The 21,811-nt window shown below is 49.5% G+C and overlaps 1 protein-coding gene across 1 annotated transcript in view; it reads left to right on the forward strand.

Annotated features, from left to right (window-relative positions):
- Positions 1–21,811, forward strand: part of LOC144762137 (solute carrier family 22 member 7-like) — a 184,249-nt gene that overhangs the window by 77,366 nt on the left and 85,072 nt on the right. The window contains exons 2-4 of the mRNA XM_078647283.1: positions 5,058–5,161; positions 9,744–9,898; positions 16,567–16,735. Coding sequence (XP_078503409.1) covers positions 5,058–5,161; positions 9,744–9,898; positions 16,567–16,735 — 428 coding nt within the window. The remainder of the gene's footprint in view (positions 1–5,057; positions 5,162–9,743; positions 9,899–16,566; positions 16,736–21,811) is intronic.

Here is a 21,811-nt window from a genome sequence, read left to right on the forward strand (position 1 = left end):
CCCGCCAGTGCATTACTAGGTTCATTCTTACCCTCAGTAGTAGGGGCCCGTCAGTGCATTACTAGGTTCATTCTTACCCTCAGTAGTAAGGCCCCGCCAATGCATTACTAGGTTCATTCTTACCCTCAGTAGTAGGGGCCCCGCCAGTGCATTACTAGGTTCATTCTTACCCTCAGTAGTAGGGGCCCCGCCAGTGCATTACTAGTTTCATTCTTACCCTCAGTAGTAGGAGCCCCGCCAGTGCGTTACTAGGTTCATTCTTACCCTCAGTAGTAGGGGCCCCGCCAGAGCGTTACAAGGTTCATTCTTACCCTCAGTAGTAGGGGCCCCGTCAGTGCATTACTAGGTTCATTCTTACCCTCAGTAGTAGGGGCCCCGCCAGTGCATTACTAGGTTCATTCTTACCCTCAGTAGTAGGGGCCCCGCCAGTGCATTACTAGGTTCATTCTTACCCTCAGTAGTAGGGGCCCCGCCAGTGCATTACTAGGTTCATTCTTACCCTCAGTAGTAGGGGCCCCGCCAGTGTATTACTAGGTTCATTCTTACCCTCAGTAGTAGGGGCCCCGCCAGTGCATTACTAGGTTCATTCTTACCCTCAGTAGTAGGGGCCCCGCCAGTGTATTACTAGGTTCATTCTTACCCTCAGTAGTAGGGGCCCCGCCAGTGTATTACTAGGTTCATTCTCACCCTCAGTAGGGGCCCAGCCAGTGTATTACTAGGTTCATTCTGACCCTCAGTAGTAGGGGCCCCGCCAGTGTATTACTAGGTTCATTCTTACCCTCAGTAGGGGCCCGCCAGTGCATTACTAGGTTCATTCTTACCCTCAGTAGGGGCCCGCCAGTGCATTACTAGGTTCATTCTTACCCTCAGTAGTAAGGCCCCGCCAGTGCGTTACTAGGTTCATTCTTACCCTCAGTAGTAGGGGCCCGCCAGTGCATTACTAGGTTCATTCTTACACATGTTGAGGCAACTCCTGTTATAATGGAACCTGTATAATATGCCTCTTGCTGAAAACACCGGCATTTCAAAGTACTTCCCTCGGAGTCCACCTGGTTAGGCTTGTCCAGTGGCAGCCGACACGGTTAAATGCCTGCAGGGCAGGTGGGGGAGAGGGGGCTTGTGGGAAGAGGGGGTTAATAATAAAAGATATTTAAGAAAATGCTTTTTTTAAAACACCTGGTGTTGCCGGCCTCTTCTTGCTTCTCTGCTTCCAGTTCCTGGTCCCAGTAATCCCTGGGACAACATCACGATTCCTCCAATTCCTGTGCTGCTCTCAAGCATGAGACCAATTTGGGGATTGGCCTGAGCGGGTTGGATTAACGCTCGCTTAGGCACAGGGAGCCTGTGCGGTTTCTCCAACCCAGCTTTGCAATACAGCTGAGTTGCAGAAACCTAAGTGCGCATGTGAGTTTGGGCAGCCTAAGACGGCCGGCCAAACTGACATGTGCACATCTACCACTCTTCTTCCCCCCTCCCATGACCCGGCCTGGCCCCTTCCTGCACACAGCAGCTCAGCCAGCAGCTGAAAAAATAAAACAATGGTAATATATTGATTTATTTTCCAGCTGCTGTTTCTGAGGCATGGGACGATGTTCCTTCGCCATTGAGGAGGAGCCGCCACTGATGTTGTCCCTGTTTGTGGGTGACTCTCATTTCTTATTCGAATGAGGTGCGCCAGGTAATGAAGTCAAATCAGTCTTGTTATTGCAAAAGCTTTATTTGTACTTTCTTTCCATTGAATATAAATCCTTATGAACACATACTGCTCAGCCAACGCGTTTCGTTCCAAACAATGGGAACTTCATCAGGGCTTAAATAACAATGTCAGTAGGTTCAATCTTCACAGGTAACTCAATATTCTCATTTCAGCTCAGTGTGCTGGTTGATTAGGGATTTCCCAAGGCATCACCATGCCCGTTTCTGAATACCCTGATAAGGATCCTGTTCCTTCCTTCAGCCTTTCGACTTGGGAAATCCCTATTCAACCAGCACAGTGAGCTGGTATGAGAATATTGAGTTACCTCCTTTTGCTCTTTGGCTCCCAGAAACTGTAAATGTCTTCGAGGGTAAACAGCGTTTACCACGAATCACTTTCCCCGCAGGGAATCACAACGCGGTCGTTACAACAACCGCGTTGTGATTCCGCATACCATTACTCCGCAAGTCGGAACATCGACTTGAGGACGGGAGGGGGGGGTGTTGGATTTAAGATCCAACACCTTCCCTAGTGTCCGAACTGACTGGAGTAAATTCGTCTTCAAGGGATAGGTGATTACTTTTCCCCGAAGTTGGAAAGACCCAATCTGTGACGCAGCTTCAGATTATCTCTTGAGGAGTCTTTGTGGCCTGGATCCCTTTTATCACCCTAATATTATTGTTATTATTATTATATAATCTTGTAAGGCGCACAGCTACCCAAAAAGGGTTTCCCAGCATTGAGCAAAGGTAGATAAGTCAGGTTACCAGCTCATGACAGCCAGGTCTTCAGGCCCTTACGGAAGGCAAGTAAAGAAGTGCAGTTTTCAAGGGTCTGGGAGGGAGTTCCACAGTTTCAGACCCAGAACTGAGAAGGAGTGCCCCCCCCCTACTCAAGCCAAGTGAACCTAAGCACAGTGCACAGGGCCAGGTTCAGAGAACTCAGGATACTGTGGGCCTGTATCCCCCGGTTAGTTAACCACAAGAGTATTTGATACTCTCTCATAATTTTGCAAAACCTTGAAGTCCCTGGAGGTACCAATGGAGAACCACAGGATGTGTTTTTTTTCCATTAAAAAGGACAAAGCCCCCCCCCCAACAGCTGACATGCTGAATCTGGCCCCTTCTTCACCATGGATAGGGCTTTGTTTTCCATGTTGGGCTCTCCCTAGAACCCATTGCCGACACTACTCTAGCTTTTCAGGGGATGACTCCACATTGCTTGATGTGACGAGTCTTCAGTCTTCACACCCTGGGCCCGATTAGGACAGAATCTTAAACTACCATTTTGGTATTCACAGAAGGCACTTACTCATCAATGAGTGAGTGTCTTCTGTGAATATGAAAATGAGTGAGTGCCTTCTGTGAATACCAAATGAGTAGCAGGCACATGCATCAATATTGCTTTTTGCGATTCCTTAATTGTGAAAAATAAGGAATCGCAATCAAGGAATTGCAAAATGCAATGCATCAAGAAATCGCTAAATAAATTGCGATTTCTTAATATTCCTTAATTGCGACTCGCAAATTGTGTGTCGCAATTAAGGAATACCTCCCCATTCATTCCTATGGGCCTGGAGGCCCATAGAAATGAATGGGAAGTTATTCTCAATTTGCGATTAGCAATTAGCAAATCGCAAATTGAGAATGCGATTTCAAGGGTGCAGGGGTGTCCAAAGGACACCCTGTTGCACCCCTGAAATCAATCTGTGCACATATGTTGTGCACACACAGGCCCTAAGGGCATGTGTGTGCACAACATGAAACTTTGAAAAATGTACAAAAGTGCAATTTTCAAAGTTTTCTCAAATTACCATGAGGTTCAACCTCATGGTAATTTGCTCCCCCTAATTGCGAAATCGCAATTTTTTTAAAGTTTCATGTATTGCATTTAAGGAATCGCAAAATGCGATTCCTTAAATGCAATCGCAATTTGAGAATTCGCAAATATTTGCGAATTCTCAAATTGCGAGGGCCTTCACCCTTCATGCATTCCAAAAGCAGATTTTGCGATCGCAAACGGACGATTTTTGCGATTCGCACCGTTTGCGATCGCAAAATCCTTTGATGCATGTGCCTGTAAGTGCCTTCTGTGAATACCAAAATGAGTAAGTGCCTTCTGTGAATACCGAAATGAGTGAGTGCCTTCTGTGAATACCTAAATGAGTGAGTGCCTTCTGTGAATACCGAAATGAGTGATCTTCTGTGAATACCAAAATGAGTGAGTGCCTTCTGTGAATACCGAAATTAGTGAGTGCCTTCTGTGAATACCAAAATGCGTAAGTGTCTTCTGTGAATACCAAAATGAGTAATTGCCTTTTGTGAATACCAACATGAGTAAGGGCCTTCTGTGAATACCGAAATGAGTAAGTGTCTTCTGTGAATACCAAAATGAGTAAGTGTCTTCTGTGAATACCAAAATGAGTAAGTGTCTTCTGTGAATACCAAAATGAGTAAGTGTCTTCTGTGAATATCAAAATGAGTAAGTGCCTTCGGTGAATACCAAAATGAGTAAGTGCCTTCTGTGAATACCAAAATGAGTAAGTGTCTTCTGCGAATACCAAAATGAGTAAGTGTCTTCTGTGAATACCAAAATGAGTAAGTGTCTTCTGTGAATACCAAAATGAGTAAGTGTCTTCTGTGAATACCAAAATGAGTAATTGCCTTTTGTGAACACCAACATGAGTAAGTATCTTCTGTGAATACCAAAATGCGTAAGTGTCTTCTGTGAATACCAAAATGAGTAAGTGTCTTCTGTGAATACCGAAATGAGTGAGTGTCTTCTGTGAATACCGAAATGAGTGAGTGCCTTCTGTGAATACCAAAATGAGTAAGTGTCTTCTGTGAATACCAAAATGAGTAAGTGTCTTCTGTGAATACCAAAATGAGTAAGTGTCTTCTGTGAATACCAAAATGAGTAATTGCCTTTTGTGAACACCAAAATGAGTAAGTGTCTTCTGTGAATACCAAAATGAGTAAGTGTCTTCTGTGAATACCGAAATGAGTGAGTGTCTTCTGTGAATACCGAAATGAGTGAGTGCCTTCTGTGAATACCAAAATGAGTAAGTGTCTTCTGTGAATACCAAAATGAGTAAGTGTATTCTGTGAATACCAAAATGAGTAAGTGTCTTCTGTGAATACCAAAAGGAGTAATTGCCTTTTGTGAACACCAAAATGAGTAAGTGCCTTTTGTGAATACCAAAATGAGTGAGTGCCTTCTGTGAATACCAAAATGAGTAAGTGTCTTCTGTGAATACCAAAACGGTAGTACGTTTAGAATTTTGTCCTAAGTTAGTTCTGTGAATCGAGCCCGCTGTGTACTGTGACCTATTGTCATGTAATGTCCTCTCCTCCATTTGCAGTGGGATCTGGTGTGCGGCAGAAAATGGATGAACCAGGCCTCGGCCAGCTTCTTCTTCATGGGAGTCACGTTGGGCGCCATCATCTTTGGCTACTTGTCAGACAGGTGAGTGAAACCCACATGGCGGAGAGTAAAGCAGCCAGAGATAGGGGAGTAAAGCGCTAGACAGAAGAAAGGACAAAAGTCCTAGCCAGGGAAGTGAAGCCCCATGGAGGTCAAGGAACGTAGCCCCAGATAGGTTAGTGAAGGAGAAGACAATTGGAAGAAAAATCTGTACATATAATTCACTTCTTCTGTTTCAACCCTCCTTGGTGTCTGAAAGGGAAGGACCCTGAGATCTCACACAAGGTAGAAAAGTCTGCTCATAAAATTCACCTCTCCCATTTCCACCCTCCCTGTTGTCTGTGAGGAAGGGCCCTTGAGGTCTTGGTATAAGAGTCTGTGCGTATAATTCACCTCTCCTGTTTCACCCTCCCTCGTGTCCGAGAGAGAGGGCCCTTGAGGTCTTGGTATAAGAGTCTGTGTGTATAATTCACCTCTCCTGTTTCCACCCTCCCTGGTGTCCGAGAGAGAGGGCCCTTGAGGTCTCGATATAAGAGTCTGTGTGTATATATCACCTCTCCTGTTTCACCCTCCCTCATGTCCGAGAGAGAGGGCCCTTGAGGTCTTGGTATAAGAGTCTGTGTGTATAATTCACCTCTTCTGTTTCACCCTCCCTGGGGTCGAGGAGGGAGGGCCCCTGAGGTCTTGGTATAAGAGTCTGTGTGTATAATTCACCTCTCCTGTTTCACCCTCCCTCATGTCCGAGAGAGAGGGCCCTTAAGATCTCGGTATAAGAGTCTGTGTGTATAATTCACCTCTCCTGTTTCCACCCTCCCTGGTGTCCGAGAGAGAGGGCCCTTGAGGTCTCGGTATAAGAGTCTGTGTGTATAATTTACCTCTCCTGTTTCACCCTCCCTCATGTCCGAGAGAGAGGGCCCTTGAGGTCTTGGTATAAGAGTCTGTGTGTATAATTCACCTCTTCTGTTTCACCCTCCCTGGGGTCGAGGAGGGAGGGCCCCTGAGGTCTTGGTATAAGAGTCTGTGTGTATAATTCACCTCTCCTGTTTCACCCTCCCTCATGTCCGAGGGAGAGGGCCCTTAAGATCTCGGTATAAGAGTCTGTGTGTATAATTCACCTCTCCTGTTTCCACCCTCCCTGGTGTCCGAGAGAGAGGGCCCTTGAGGTCTTGGTATAAGAGTCTGTGTGTATAATTCACCTCTCCTGTTTCACCCTCCCTCGTGTCCGAGAGAAAGGGCCCTTGAGGTCTTGGTATAAGAGTCTGTGTGTATAATTCACCTCTCCTGTTTCCACCCTCCCTGGTGTCCGAGAGAGAGGGCCCTTGAGGTCTCGGTATAAGAGTCTGTGTGTATAATTCACCTCTCCTGTTTCACCCTCCCTCATGTCCGAGAGAGAGGGCCCTTGAGGTCTTGGTATAAGAGTCTGTGTGTATAATTCACCTCTTCTGTTTCACCCTCCCTGGGGTCGAGAAGGGAGGGCCCCTGAGGTCTTGGTATAAGAGTCTGTGTGTATAATTCACCTCTCCTGTTTCACCCTCCCTCATGTCCGAGAGAGAGGGCCCTTGAGGTCTCGGTATAAGAGTCTGTGTGTATAATTCACCTCTCCTGTTTCACCCTCCCTCGTGTCCGAGAGAGAGGGCCCTTGAGGTCTTGGTATAAGAGTCTGTGTGTATAATTCACCTCTCCTGTTTCACCCTCCCTCATGTCCGAGAGAGAGGGCCCTTAAGATCTCGGTATAAGAGTCTGTGTGTATAATTCACCTCTCCTGTTTCCACCCTCCCTGGTGTCCGAGAGAGAGGGCCCTTGAGGTCTTGGTATAAGAGTCTGTGTGTATAATTCACCTCTCCTGTTTCACCCTCCCTCGTGTCCGAGAGAGAGGGCCCTTGAGGTCTTGGTATAAGTGTCTGTGTGTATAATTCACCTCTCCTGTTTCACCCTCCCTCATGTCCGAGAGAGAGGGCCCTTGAGGTCTTGGTATAAGAGTCTGTGTGTATAATTCACCTCTCCTGTTTCCACCCTCCCTGGTGTCCGAGAGAGAGGGCCCTTGAGGTCTTGGTATAAGAGTCTGTGTGTATAATTCACCTCTCCTGTTTCACCCTCCCTCGTGTCCGAGAGAGAGGGCCCATGAGGTCTTGGTATAAGAGTCTGTGTGTATAATTCACCTCTCCTGTTTCACCCTCCCTGGTGTCTGAGAGAGAGGGCCCTTGAGGTCTTGGTATAAGAGTCTGTGTGTATAATTCACCTCTCCTGTTTCACCCTCCCTCATGTCCGAGAGAGAGGGCCCTTGAGGTCTTGGTATAAGAGTCTGTGTGTATAATTCACCTCTCCTGTTTCACCCTCCCTCGTGTCCGAGAGAGAGGGCCCATGAGGTCTTGGTATAAGAGTCTGTGTGTATAATTCACCTCTCCTGTTTCACCCTCCCTGGGGTCGAGGAGGGAGGGCCCTTGAGGTCTTGGGATAAGAGTCTGTGTGTATAATTCACCTCTCCTGTTTCACCCTCCCTCGTGTCCGAGAGGGAGGGCCCTTGAGGTCTTGGTATAAGTGTCTGTGTATAATTCACCTCTCCTGTTTCACCCTCCCTCATGTCCGAGAGAGAGGGCCCTTGAGGTCTTGGTATAAGAGTCTGCGTGTATAATTCACCTCTCCAGTTTCCACCCTCTCTGCTTGAAGTAGGTGGTAATTTGCAAGTGTTTTGTGATCGCAATTGCAGTCGCAAAACATTAGTATTTGACTATGGAGTCTCTATTTGGAAGGGAACGCCCCTTCCAAATACCGAGTCCCAAAACAGTATTTGTTTGCGACTCACAAAATTCTGTTTTTACATGGGCTCCTGTTTCACCCTCACTCGTGTCTAGGAGGGAGGGCCCTTGAGGTCTCGGTATAAGAGTCTGTGTGTATAATTCACCTCTCCTGTTTCACCCTCCCTGGTGTCCGAGAGAGAGGGCCCTTGAGGTCTTGGTATAAGAGTCTGTGTGCATAATTCACCTCTCCTGTTTCACCCTCCCTGGTGTCTGAGAGAGAGGGCCCTTGAGGTCTTGGTATAAGAGTCTGTGTGTATAATTCACCTCTCCTGTTTCACCCTCCCTGGTGTCTGAGAGAGAGGGCCCTTGAGGTCTTGGTATAAGAGTCTGTGTGTATAATTCACCTCTCCTGTTTCACCCTCCCTCGTGTCCGAGAGAGAGGGCCCTTGAGGTCTTGGTATAAGAGTCTGTGTGTATAATTCACCTCTCCTGTTTCACTCTCCCTCGTGTCCGAGAGAGAGGGCCCTTGAGGTCTTGGTATAAGAGTCTGTGTGTATAATTCACCTCTCCGGTTTCACCCTCCCTCGTGTCCGAGAGAGAGGGCCCTTGAGGTCTTGGTATAAGAGTATGTGTGTATAATTCACCTCTCCTGTTTCACCCTCCCTGGTGTCCGAGAGAGAGGGCCCATGAGGTCTTGGTATAAGAGTCTGTGTGTATAATTCACCTCTCCTGTTTCACTCTCCCTCGTGTCCGAGAGAGAGGGCCCTTGAGGTCTTGGTATAAGAGTCTGTGTGTATAATTCACCTCTCCTGTTTCACCCTCCCTCGTGTCCGAGAGAGAGGGCCCTTGAGGTCTTGGTATAAGAGTCTGTGTGTATAATTCACCTCTCCTGTTTCACTCTCCCTCATGTCCGAGAGAGAGGGCCCTTGAGGTCTCGTTATAAGAGTCTGTGTGTATAATTCACCTCTCCTGTTTCACCCTCCCTCGTGTCCGAGAGAGAGGGCCCTTGAGGTCTTGGTATAAGAGTCTGTGTGTATAATTCACCTCTCCTGTTTCACCCTCCCTCGTGTCCGAGAGAGAGGGCCCTTGAGGTCTCGGTATAAGAGTCTGTAGGTATAATTCACCTCTCCTGTTTCCACCCTCTCTGCTTGAAGTAGGTGGTAATTTGCAAGTGTTTTGTGACGGCAATTGCAGTCGCAAAACATTAGTATTTGACTATGGAGTCTCTATTTGAAAGGGAACGCCCCTTCCAAATACCGAATCCCAAAACAGTATTTGTTTGTGACTCACAAAATTCTGTTTTCACATGGGCTCCTGTTTCACCCTCCCTCGTGTCCGAGAGGGAGGGCCCTTGAGGTCTTGGTATAAGAGCCTGTGTGTATAATTCACCTCTTTCGTTTCCACCCCCCTGGTGTGTGAGAGGAAGGGCCCTTGAGGTCTTGGTATAAGAGTCTATGGGCCAGATGTAGGTCGCCCAATACCGGTCGGTAACGGCCGAAATGACCGAATTTGGCATTTGGAATGTAAGGGCCTACTTTAAGGATTCGGTAATTTACTGAATCATTAGCTACATGTCATTTATTGATTTTAAAATACCGAATCGGTAAAATTCGATATTTTAGAATCGGTAAATGATATTTACCTACATCTGGCCCAATGTGTATAATTCACCTCTCCTGTTTCACCCTCCCTGGTGTCCGAGAGGGAGGGCCCTTGAGGTGTTGCTATAAGAGTCTGTGCGTATAATCCAACTCTACTGTTCCACCCTCCCTGGTGTCGAGGATGGAGGGCCTTCGAGGAGACGATTCTGTATGTATAATTTGCGTCTCTTGTTTCTCCACACCTGCCTACATATGACCACTCTACATCTTGTCTCCATGCCACAGGTACGGCCGCAGGAACATGCTGCTTGTCTCCTTCATCACCACAACCTTCTTTGCCGCCATCTCTGCCGGCGCCACGTCCTACCCGATGTTCGCTGTGGCCAGAACCATCTGCGGGGTGGGGCTCACCGGCCTGATCATCATTTCCATCGCTTTAGGTACCCTCTCGTTGGCTCTTTCCAAAAAACGTCATAGAGCAGAAACTGCATCAAAAGACAGTCATGAATGTTGGAAAATAATGAAAAATGATTAGAAGTTGGGCTGATAGGAGAATGTTTAAACATATGAGGCCCCATTAGAGCCGCCCACCATCCTCACGGTGAAAGGGACCGCCGGCCATGAGGGCGGGGGTCCCGTGGGGGCAATTAGGATGCGCCCACCACAGTAGCGGGCGCAGTCCGTATTTTTAACCAGCACCGCCCGCCGCAATGCAAAAAATACATGTTGTGCATTTCAAAGCACAACGTGAGAGGCACAGCGCGGTGCCTGCCACGTTGTTCTTTGAAAGGCAGGGGGGTACCATAGGTACCCCCCATGTGCAACCCCCATGCCCCCGGAGTCCATGGGGGCCCGCAGAATGGCATTCACAATAGCACATTCTAATATGGCTGGCGGTGTCTGAAAGACACCGTCACCATATAGAACCCTTTTCCGCCCGGTCGTCATGTCGACCGGGCAGAAAAGTGGCGGACGGTCTTTCCGTCCGCCGTGGACCCCCCAGCCATTATAATATGCCGGGGGGTCATACCGGCACGGATGGCGGGCAGATCGCCCCCGCCAGGCCGGCGGTGGCTACCGCCGGCCTGGCGGGGGCGATCCGCCCGCCATCCTAATGGCGCCCAAAATGTTGTCAATGCAGTATTGACTTACTGTGTATTTCTTAATGAAAAGTCACATTTGGAGATCAGGGTGGAATAGCGCGGGGAAACTGAGCACTATATAAGCCATTTCATTCATTCATTCAACAAGTTTTGAAAGGATTGATGTTAAGATATTTGCTACCAATATACTGTTCCCAGAGATCAGCTTGAATTTCCCGAAAGTGATGCCAAAGACCTCACCAGTCCTAAATAAGCCCTTGTCATTATGAATCAGTCAAATAGTTTAATTCGGAAAATAAGATTACTTAAAAACATACAGTTAAATACATTTTCTCCAAACAACACAATATAATAAAAGTCATGATCAAAACGTAGATAAAAGTAGCAATCATAATACTGTGCTATTGTGTTACAAAGAATATTAATTCAGATCATTATTTTAAAATTGATAAAGAAGAAAAAAGAACTATAACAGCCGTGCAATCGATGATATGCAGATTAAAAGTGCAAATGCTTTTAAAACAATTAAAATATACTCTATGGGCCCAATTCACAGAACTAACTTAAGACAAAATCCTAAACTTACTACCATTTTGGTATTCACAGAAGGCACTTACTCATTTCAGTATTCACAGAAGGTACTTACTCATTTTGGTATTCACAGAAGGTACTTACTCATTTTGGTATTCAAAGAAGGCACTTACTCATTTTGGTATTCAAAGAAGGCACTTACTCATTTCGGTACTCACAGAAGGCACTTACTCATTTCGGTATTCTCAGAAGGCACTTACTCATTTCGGTACTCACAGAAGGCACTTACTCATTTCGGTATTCACAGAAGGCACTTACTCATTTCGGTATTCACAGAAGGCACTTACTCATTTCGGTATTCACAGAAGGAACTTACTCATTTCGGTATTCAAAGAAGGCACTTACTCATTTCGGTACTCACAGAAGGCACTTACTCATTTCGGTATTCACAGAAGGCACTTACTCATTTTGGTATTCAAAGAAGGCACTTACTCATTTTGGTATTCAAAGAAGGCACTTACTCATTTCGGTACTCACAGAACGCACTTACTCATTTCGGTATTCACAGAAGGCACTTACTCATTTCGGTACTCACAGAAGGCACTTACTCATTTCGGTATTCACAGAAGGCACTTACTCATTCCGGTATTCACAGAAGGCACTTACTCATTTCGGTATTCAAAGAAGGCACTTACTCATTTCGGTACTCACAGAAGGCACTTACTCATTTCGGTATTCACAGAAGGCACTTACTCATTTCGGTATTCACAGAAGGCACTTACTCATTTCGGTATTCACAGAAGGCACTTACTCATTTCGGTATTCAAAGAAGGCACTTACTCATTTCGGTACTCACAGAAGGCACTTACTCATTTCGGTACTCACAGAAGGCACTTACTCATTTCGGTATTCACAGAAGGCACTTACTCATTTCGGTATTCACAGAAGGCACTTACTCATTTCGGTATTCACAGAAGGAACTTACTCATTTCGGTATTCAAAGAAGGCACTTACTCATTTCGGTACTCACAGAAGGCACTTACTCATTTCGGTATTCACAGAAGGCACTTACTCATTTCGGTATTCACAGAAGGCACTTACTCATTTCGGTATTAAAAGAAGGCACTTACTCATTTTGGTATTCAAAGAAGGCACTTACTCATTTCGGTACTCACAGAAGGCACTTACTCATTTCGGTATTCACAGAAGGCACTTACTCATTTCGGTACTCACAGAAGGCACTTACTCATTTCGGTACTCACAGAAGGCACTTACTCATTTCGGTATTCACAGAAGGCACTTACTCATTTCGGTATTCACAGAAGGCACTTACTCATTTCGGTATTCACAGAAGGAACTTACTCATTTCGGTATTCAAAGAAGGCACTTACTCATTTCGGTACTCACAGAAGGCACTTACTCATTTCGGTATTCACAGAAGGCACTTACTCATTTTGGTATTCAAAGAAGGCACTTACTCATTTTGGTATTCAAAGAAGGCACTTACTCATTTCGGTACTCACAGAAGGCACTTACTCATTTCGGTATTCACAGAAGGCACTTACTCATTTCGGTATTCACAGAAGGCACTTACTCATTTCGGTATTCACAGAAGGCACTTACTCATTCCGGTATTCACAGAAGGCACTTACTCATTTCGGTATTCAAAGAAGGCACTTACTCATTTCGGTACTCACAGAAGGCACTTACTCATTTCGGTATTCACAGAAGGCACTTACTCATTTCGGTATTCACAGAAGGCACTTACTCATTTCGGTATTCACAGAAGGCACTTACTCATTTCGGTATTCAAAGAAGGCACTTACTCATTTCGGTACTCACAGAAGGCACTTACTCATTTCGGTATTCACAGAAGGCACTTACTCATTTCGGTATTCACAGAAGGCACTTACTCATTTCGGTATTCACAGAAGGAACTTACTCATTTCGGTATTCAAAGAAGGCACTTACTCATTTCGGTACTCACAGAAGGCACTTACTCATTTCGGTATTCACAGAAGGCACTTACTCATTTCGGTATTCACAGAAGGCACTTACTCATTTCGGTATTAAAAGAAGGCTCTTACTCATTTTGGTATTCAAAGAAGGCACTTACTCATTTCGGTACTCACAGAAGGCACTTACTCATTTCGGTATTCACAGAAGGCACTTACTCATTTCGGTACTCACAGAAGGCACTTACTCATTTCGGTATTCACAGAAGGTACTTACTCATTTCGGTATTCACAGAAGGCACTTACTCATTTCGGTATTCACAGAAGGCACTTACTCATTTCGGTATTCACAGAAGGCACTTACTCATTTCGGTATTCAAAGAAGGCACTTACTCATTTCGGTACTCACAGAAGGCACTTACTCATTTCGGTATTCACAGAAGGCACTTACTCATTTCGGTATTCACAGAAGGCACTTAATCATTTCGGTATTCACAGAAGGCACTTACTCATTTCGGTATTCAAAGAAGGCACTTACTCATTTCGGTACTCACAGAAGGCACTTACTCATTTCGGTATTCACAGAAGGCACTTACTCATTTCGGTATTCACAGAAGGCACTTACTCATTTCGGTATTCACAGAAGTTAGGAGTCCTAACTTTATGACTCCTAAATGCCTTCTGTGAATACCGAAAGTCTTAAAGTTAGGATTTTTCTCAATTTAGGAGTCGTAAAGTCCTAATTTTACTACTCCTATATTGAGAAAAATCCTAACTTTAAGACTTTTGGTATTTACAGAAGGCTTTTAGGAGTCCTAAAGTTAGGAGTCCTAACTTCTGTGAATACCGAAATGAGTAAGTGCCTTCTGTGAATACCAAAATGAGTAAGTGCCTTCTGTGAATACCAAAATGAGTAAGTGCCTTCTGTGAATACCAAAATGAGTAAGTGCCTTCTGTGAATACCAAAATGGTAGTAAGTTTAGGATTTTGTCTTAAGTTAGTTCTGTGAATCGGGCCCTATAAAATTATATGAGTCAAATAGCATTGACTACCCTAAACAGACAAGAGGGGCTGCAGGTAACATACTTGTCTACTATTTAACAACTGCACTTTATTATACTAGTCGCAAACGCTGCAATTCGCAAAAAGCAGCGTTTGCGACAATAAATTCGCAAAACGCGATGCATAAGTAAAATCGAACCGCAAAATTAAGGAATCGCAAAATTTGCGAATCCTTAATTTTGCGTAAGCATTTAAGGAATCGCAAATTGTGATTCCTTAAATGCTATGTATTAACCACCTAAGTTGTGCTATTTCTCATTAAGAAATCGCATATTACCACCAACTTCAAGTTGGTGGTAATTTGTGATTTCATTCACAAATGCACTTTTTTGCATTTGTAAAGGTGTCATGTGGCGCACATACATGTCCTTAGGGCATGTATGTGTGCCATATGCGCACACATGTACATTTCAGGGGTGCATCAGGGTGTCCTTATGACACCCTTGCACCCTTGAAATTATTCTCAATTTGCTATTCTCAAATTGTGAATCGCAAATTGAGAATGACTACCAAATCATTCCTATGGGCTTCCTGGCCCATAGAAATGAATGGGAAGGTATTTCTTAATTGCGATTTCTCAATTTGCTAATCGCAATTAAGGAATATTAAGAATTCGCAAAAGAATTGTGAATTTTTAAATATATCTTGCAATTCTCAAATTACAATTCACAAAAAATCGCTATTTGAGAATCGCAAACATGGGCGATAATGGGCTTGATAATATGCCTTTGTGAATTCCCATAGAAGCCCAGGTTCTGGTTTTATCCTGGGGTTCTATGGGAATTCACAAGGCCATATTATCAAGCCCATTATCGCCACTTTAGCGGCAGTTTCCCGCCGATAAAAGCAACGATAATGTATCGCCCTTTCTTGATAATATGGCCCCAAGCACTTTACCGCGGTGGAGCCATTGCTGGTACGGGATTCTGCCAGTTGAGGATAGAACAGCAGAAGCAAACACAGATCGGCCACCTCACCATCCTGACTTGCAGCAGATGACTGCGAAGGCTCCCGGTGTACTGCCGCCACATCAGAAAGGAAAGACCTTTTACTGAAGATGCTCGTTTTCTCTTTTAGAAGAAAGGTATACAAGGCACGCTGTTATCGTCTGTAGAAGGCTACAAAGGGGGGGTGGAACTGTGCCGAATCAGACCATGTCAGACGGGCGGCATGGCGATGCAGGAGCAGTCTCTCCACGGCAGAATCAATCTAAGATCTTCCCTTCTCCCCCATAAACGCAGGTTGTAAATACATTTTTCCAGATTCCCGGCACAAGCCCATCATTGTCCCCATCTTTAACAAGCATTTGCAATGCAATAGGTCTTGCATGTACAGGAGTTTAAGCTATTGCATTGTAAATGACAGTGGGGCCGATTCACAGAACTAATTCGAGACAAAATCCTAAACTTACTACTTTTGGCATTCACAGAGTGCATTTAGTAGTAGTAAAATTAGGATTTTGTCTTAAGTTTGACGTAAGACAGACTTAAGACCGACTTAAGACAGGTTTAAGACAAACTTAGGACAGACTTAAGACAAAATCCTAACTTTACTACTACTAAATGCCTTCTGTGAATACCAAAAGTAGTAGGTTTAGGATTTTGTCGCAGATTACTTCTGTGAATCGAGCCCAATGCCTTTTATTTATGTTTTAAAAACTAAAACAAAAATAAAAACCATTGTCATTTGCAAATGTAAATAGCTCAAAATCGCGTAAATGCGAGACCTATTGCATTGCAAATGCTTGTTTGAGCTTGGTCTCAAGATCTCCTCTTCCCGTATGATATCTGGCCCTTGGTCCAAACGTTTCAAATGGGGAAAACTGGATGACTTCAGTCCTCTTGAAACTTAGGGGCAGATTTACAAGCCCCATGCGTCACTTTTGCGCCGTTGTTGCATTATTTTTGTGACGCAGCGGCGGCGTAAAAGTTGTGGCCCATTTACAACATGACACATCTAGGAAAATGCATCACGTTGTAAAGCCCTGCGTCGCATTATACCTGCGTCAGGTATAATGTATGCAGGGTGGGCGTTCCCATTCAGGAAATCCTCGTAAAAGTGACACCGTGAAATATATATATGGCAAGTGTACGACTCTGTGAATCCCGAAAGTAGTAAGTTCACTCAGTGAATCCCGTAAGTAGTAAGTGCATTCTGTGAATACCAAATAGTAGTAAGTTTAGGATTTAGTCTTAAATTCATTCTGTGAATCGGGCCTGGTATACGTAAGCAAACCCCAATAGGAGTTTTTTAAAGGGTAGAATAGAACATATCTAGCTCTGGCAGGGATCTTTCTAGATACCAATTTATGTAGCATCCGTTAGCTACAGCAATTAGAAGCAGCAGAAGTGGGGTGCAAAGTGCTCTATAAAGATACTGGTATTATCGCATGCTCTGATAATTGCCCCTGTGCTCAGAGCCAGAGGTTCGCCCTCACACCTCCTCTTTTCTCTGCAGTGGTGGAATGGACAGATGTGAAGCACCGCAACTTCTGCGGCACCATCAGCAGCATCCCTTGGACCCTGGGCAACATGGCCCTGGCGCTGCTGGCCTTCCTGATCCGGGACTGGCGCTGGCTGCTGCTGGCCGCATCCTCGCCCTGTGTCCTGGCGATCGTCTTCTGGTGGTAAGTGTGTGTGAGGGATGCACGCCTGGGAGGGGACGGCTGAAGGTCTGTACTGATGGACAGGAAGCCAGGCCTCACTGGTGACCAGTGGAGGGGGTTGGGGGGATACACACCAGGGGGGGACACCTGAAGGTGGGTGGTGCTTGGAGGGAAGCCAGGCCTCACTGGTGAGCAGTGGAGGGGGTTGGGGGGATACACACCAGAGGGGGACAGCTGAAGGTGGATGCTGATTGGAGGGAAGCCAGGCCTCACTGGTGACCAGTGGAGGGGGTTGGGGGGATACACACCAGAGGGGGACAGCTGAAGGTGGGTGGTGCTTGGAGGGAAGCCAGGCCTCACTGGTGACCAGTGGAGGGGGTTGGGGGGATACACACCAGGGGGGGACACCTGAAGGTGGGTGGTGCTTGGAGGGAAGCCAGGCCTCACTGGTGGCCAGTGGAGGGGGTTGGGGGGATACACACCAGAGGGGAACAGCTGAAGGTGGATGCTGATTGGAGGGAAGCCAGGCCTCACTGGTGACCAGTGGAGGGGGTTGAGGGGATACACACCAGGGGGGTGGACAGCTGAAGGTGGGTGCTGCTTGGAGGGGAGCCAGACCTCACTGGTGACCAGTGGAGGGGGTTGGGGGGATACACACCAGAGGGGGACAGCTGAAGGTGGCTGCTGCTTGGAGGGAAGCCAGGCCTCACTGGTGACCAGTGGGGGGGGATAGAGACCAGGGAGGGGACGGCTGAAGGTCTGTACTGATGGACAGGAAGCCAGGCCTCACTGGTGAGCAGTGGAGGGGGCTGGGGGGATAGAGACCAGGGAGGGGCAGCTGAAGGTGGGTGCTGCTTGGAGGGAAGCCAGACCTCACTGGTGACCAGTGGAGGGGGTTGGGGGGATACACACCAGGGGGGGGACAGCTGAAGGTGGGTGGTGCTTGGAGGGAAGCCAGGCCTCACTGGTGACCAGTGGAGGGGGTTGGGGGGATACACACCAGGGGGACACACCTGAAGGTGGGTGGTGCTTGGAGGGAAGCCAGGCCTCACTGGTGGCCAGTGGAGGGGGTTGGGGGGATACACACCAGAGGGGGACAGCTGAAGGTGGCTGCTGCTTGGAGGGAAGCCAGGCCTCACTGGTGACCAGTGGGGGGGGATAGAGACCAGGGAGGGGACGGCTGAAGGTCTGTACTGATGGACAGGAAGCCAGGCCTCACTGGTGAGCAGTGGAGGGGGCTGGGGGGATAGAGACCAGGGAGGGGCAGCTGAAGGTGGGTGCTGCTTGGAGGGAAGCCAGACCTCACTGGTGACCAGTGGAGGGGGTTGGGGGGATACACACCAGGGGGGGGACAGCTGAAGGTGGGTGGTGCTTGGAGGGAAGCCAGGCCTCACTGGTGACCAGTGGAGGGGGTTGGGGGGATACACACCAGGGGGACACACCTGAAGGTGGGTGGTGCTTGGAGGGAAGCCAGGCCTCACTGGTGACCAGTGGAGGGGGTTGGGGGGATACACACCAGAGGGGAACAGCTGAAGGTGGATGCTGATTGGAGGGAAGCCAGGCCTCACTGGTGACCAGTGGAGGGGGTTGGGGGGATACACACCAGGGGGGACACCTGAAGGTGGGTGGTGCTTGGAGGGAAGCCAGGCCTCACTGGTGACCAGTGGAGGGGGTTGGGGGGATACACACCAGAGGGGGACAGCTGAAGGTGGATGCTGATTGGAGGGAAGCCAGGCCTCACTGGTGACCAGTGGAGGGGGTTGGGGGGATACACACCAGGGGGGGGACAGCTGAAGGTGGGTGGTGCTTGGAGGGAAGCCAGGCCTCACTGGTGACCAGTGGAGGGGGTTGGGGGGATACACACCAGGGGGGGACACCTGAAGGTGGATGCTGATTGGAGGGAAGCCAGGCCTCACTGGTGACCAGTGGAGGGGGTTGGGGGGATACACACCAGAGGGGAACAGCTGAAGGTGGATGCTGATTGGAGGGAAGCCAGGCCTCACTGGTGACCAGTGGAGGGGTTGGGGGGATACACACCAGAGGGGGACAGCTGAAGGTGGATGCTGATTGGAGGGAAGCCAGGCCTCACTGGTGACCAGTGGAGGGGGTTGGGGGATACACACCAGGGGGGGACACCTGAAGGTGGGTGGTGCTTGGAGGGAAGCCAGGCCTCACTGGTGACCAGTGGAGGGGGTTGGGGGGATACACACCAGGGGGGGACACCTGAAGGTGGGTGGTGCTTGGAGGGAAGCCAGGCCTCACTGGTGACCAGTGGAGGGGGTTGGGGGGATACACACCAGAGGGGAACAGCTAAAGTTGGATGCTGATTGGAGGGAAGCCAGGCCTCACTGGTGACCAGTGGAGGGGGTTGGGGGGATACACACCAGGGGGGGACACCTGAAGGTGGGTGGTGCTTGGAGGGAAGCCAGACCTCACTGGTGACCAGTGGAGGGGGTTGGGGGGATACACACCAGGGGGGGGACAGCTGAAGGTGGGTGGTGCTTGGAGGGAAGCCAGGCCTCACTGGTGACCAGTGGAGGGGGTTGGGGGGATACACACCAGAGGGGAACAGCTGAAGGTGGATGCTGATTGGAGGGAAGCCAGGCCTCACTGGTGACCAGTGGAGGGGGTTGGGGGGATACACACCAGGGGGGGACACCTGAAGGTGGGTGGTGCTTGGAGGGAAGCCAGGCCTCACTGGTGACCAGTGGAGGGGGTTGGGGGGATACACACCAGAGGGGGACAGCTGAAGGTGGATGCTGATTGGAGGGAAGCCAGGCCTCACTGGTGACCAGTGGAGGGGGTTGGGGGGATACACACCAGAGGGGGACAGCTGAAGGTGGCTGCTGCTTGGAGGGAAGCCAGGCCTCACTGGTGACCAGTGGAGGGGGTTGGGGGGATACACACCAGGGGGGGACACCTGAAGGTGGGTGGTGCTTGGAGGGAAGCCAGGCCTCACTGGTGACCAGTGGAGGGGGTTGGGGAGATACACACCAGAGGGGGACAGCTGAAGGTGGATGCTGATTGGAGGGAAGCCAGGCCTCACTGGTGACCAGTGGAGGGGGTTGGGGGGATACACACCAGAGGGGAACAGCTGAAGGTGGGTGGTGCTTGGAGGGAAGCCAGGCCTCACTGGTGACCAGTGGAGGGGGTTGGGGGGATACACACCAGGGGGGGACAGCTGAAGGTGGGTGCTGCTTGGAGGGAAGCCAGGCCTCACTGGTGACCAGTGGAGGGGGTTGGGGGGATACACACCAGGGGGGGACACCTGAAGGTGGGTGGTGCTTGGAGGGAAGCCAGGCCTCACTGGTGACCAGTTAAGGGGGTTGGGGGGATACACACCAGAGGGGAACAGCTGAAGGTGGATGCTGATTGGAGGGAAGCCAGGCCTCACTGGTGACCAGTGGAGGGGGTTGGGGGGATACACACCAGAGGGGAACAGCTGAAGGTGGATGCTGATTGGAGGGAAGCCAGGCCTCACTGGTGACCAGTGGAGGGGGTTGGGGGGATACACACCAGGGGGGGACACCTGAAGGTGGGTGGTGCTTGGAGGGAAGCCAGACCTCACTGGTGACCAGTGGAGGGGGTTGGGGGGATACACACCAGAGGGGAACAGCTGAAGGTGGCTGCTGCTTGGAGGGAAGCCAGGCCTCACTGGTGACCAGTGGAGGGGGTTGGGGGGATACACACCAGAGGGGGCCAGCTGAAGGTGGATGCTGATTGGAGGGAAGCCAGGCCTCACTGGTGACCAGTGGAGGGGGTTGGGGGGATACACAGCAGAGGGGAACAGCTGAAGGTGGATGCTGATTGGCGGGAAGCCAGGCCTCACTGGTGACCAGTGGAGGGGGTTGGGGGGATACACACCAGGGGGGGACACCTGAAGGTGGGTGGTGCTTGGAGGGAAGCCAGGCCTCACTGGTGACCAGTGGAGGGGGTTGGGGGATACACACCAGAGGGGAACAGCTGAAGGTGGATGCTGATTGGAGGGAAGCCAGGCCTCACTGGTGACCAGTGGAGGGGGTTGGGGGGATACACACCAGAGGGGAACAGCTGAAGGTGGGTGGTGCTTGGAGGGAAGCCAGGCCTCACTGGTGACCAGTGGAGGGGGTTGGGGGGATACACACCAGAGGGGGACAGCTGAAGGTGGGTGGTGCTTGGAGGGAAGCCAGGCCTCACTGGTGACCAGTGGAGGGGGTTGGGGGGATACACACCAGAGGGGAACAGCTGAAGGTGGATGCTGATTGGAGGGAAGCCAGGCCTCACTGGTGACCAGTGGAGGGGGTTGGGGGGATACACACCAGGGGGGGACAGCTGAAGGTGGGTGGTGCTTGGAGGGAAGCCAGGCCTCACTGGTGACCAGTGGAGGGGGTTGGGGGGATACACACCAGAGGGGAACAGCTGAAGGTGGATGCTGATTGGAGGGAAGCCAGGCCTCATTGGTGACCAGTGGAGGGGGTTGGGGGGATACACACCAGGGGGGGACAGCTGAAGGTGGCTGCTGCTTGGAGGGAAGCCAGGCCTCACTGGTGACCAGTGGAGGGGGTTGGGGGGATACACACCAGGGGGGGACACCTGAAGGTGGGTGGTGCTTGGAGGGAAGCCAGGCCTCACTGGTGACCAGTGGAGGGGGTTGGGGGGATACACACCAGAGGGGAACAGCTGAAGGTGGATGCTGATTGGAGGGAAGCCAGGCCTCACTGGTGACCAGTGGAGGGGGTTGGGGGGATACACACCAGGGGGGGACACCTGAAGGTGGGTGGTGCTTGGAGGGAAGCCAGGCCTCACTGGTGACCAGTGGAGGGGGTTGGGGGGATACACACCAGAGGGGGACAGCTGAAGGTGGATGCTGATTGGAGGGAAGCCAGGCCTCACTGGTGACCAGTGGAGGGGGTTGGGGGGATACACACCAGGGGGGACACCTGAAGGTGGGTGGTGCTTGGAGGGAAGCCAGGCCTCACTGGTGACCAGTGGAGGGGGTTGGGGGGATACACACCAGAGGGGGACAGCTGAAGGTGGCTGCTGCTTGGAGGGAAGCCAGGCCTCACTGGTGACCAGTGGGGGGGGATAGAGACCAGGGAGGGGACGGCTGAAGGTCTG

Source organism: Lissotriton helveticus, chromosome 6 (genome assembly GCF_964261635.1).
Source record: "Lissotriton helveticus chromosome 6, aLisHel1.1, whole genome shotgun sequence".
Lineage (NCBI taxonomy): Eukaryota > Metazoa > Chordata > Amphibia > Caudata > Salamandridae > Lissotriton > Lissotriton helveticus.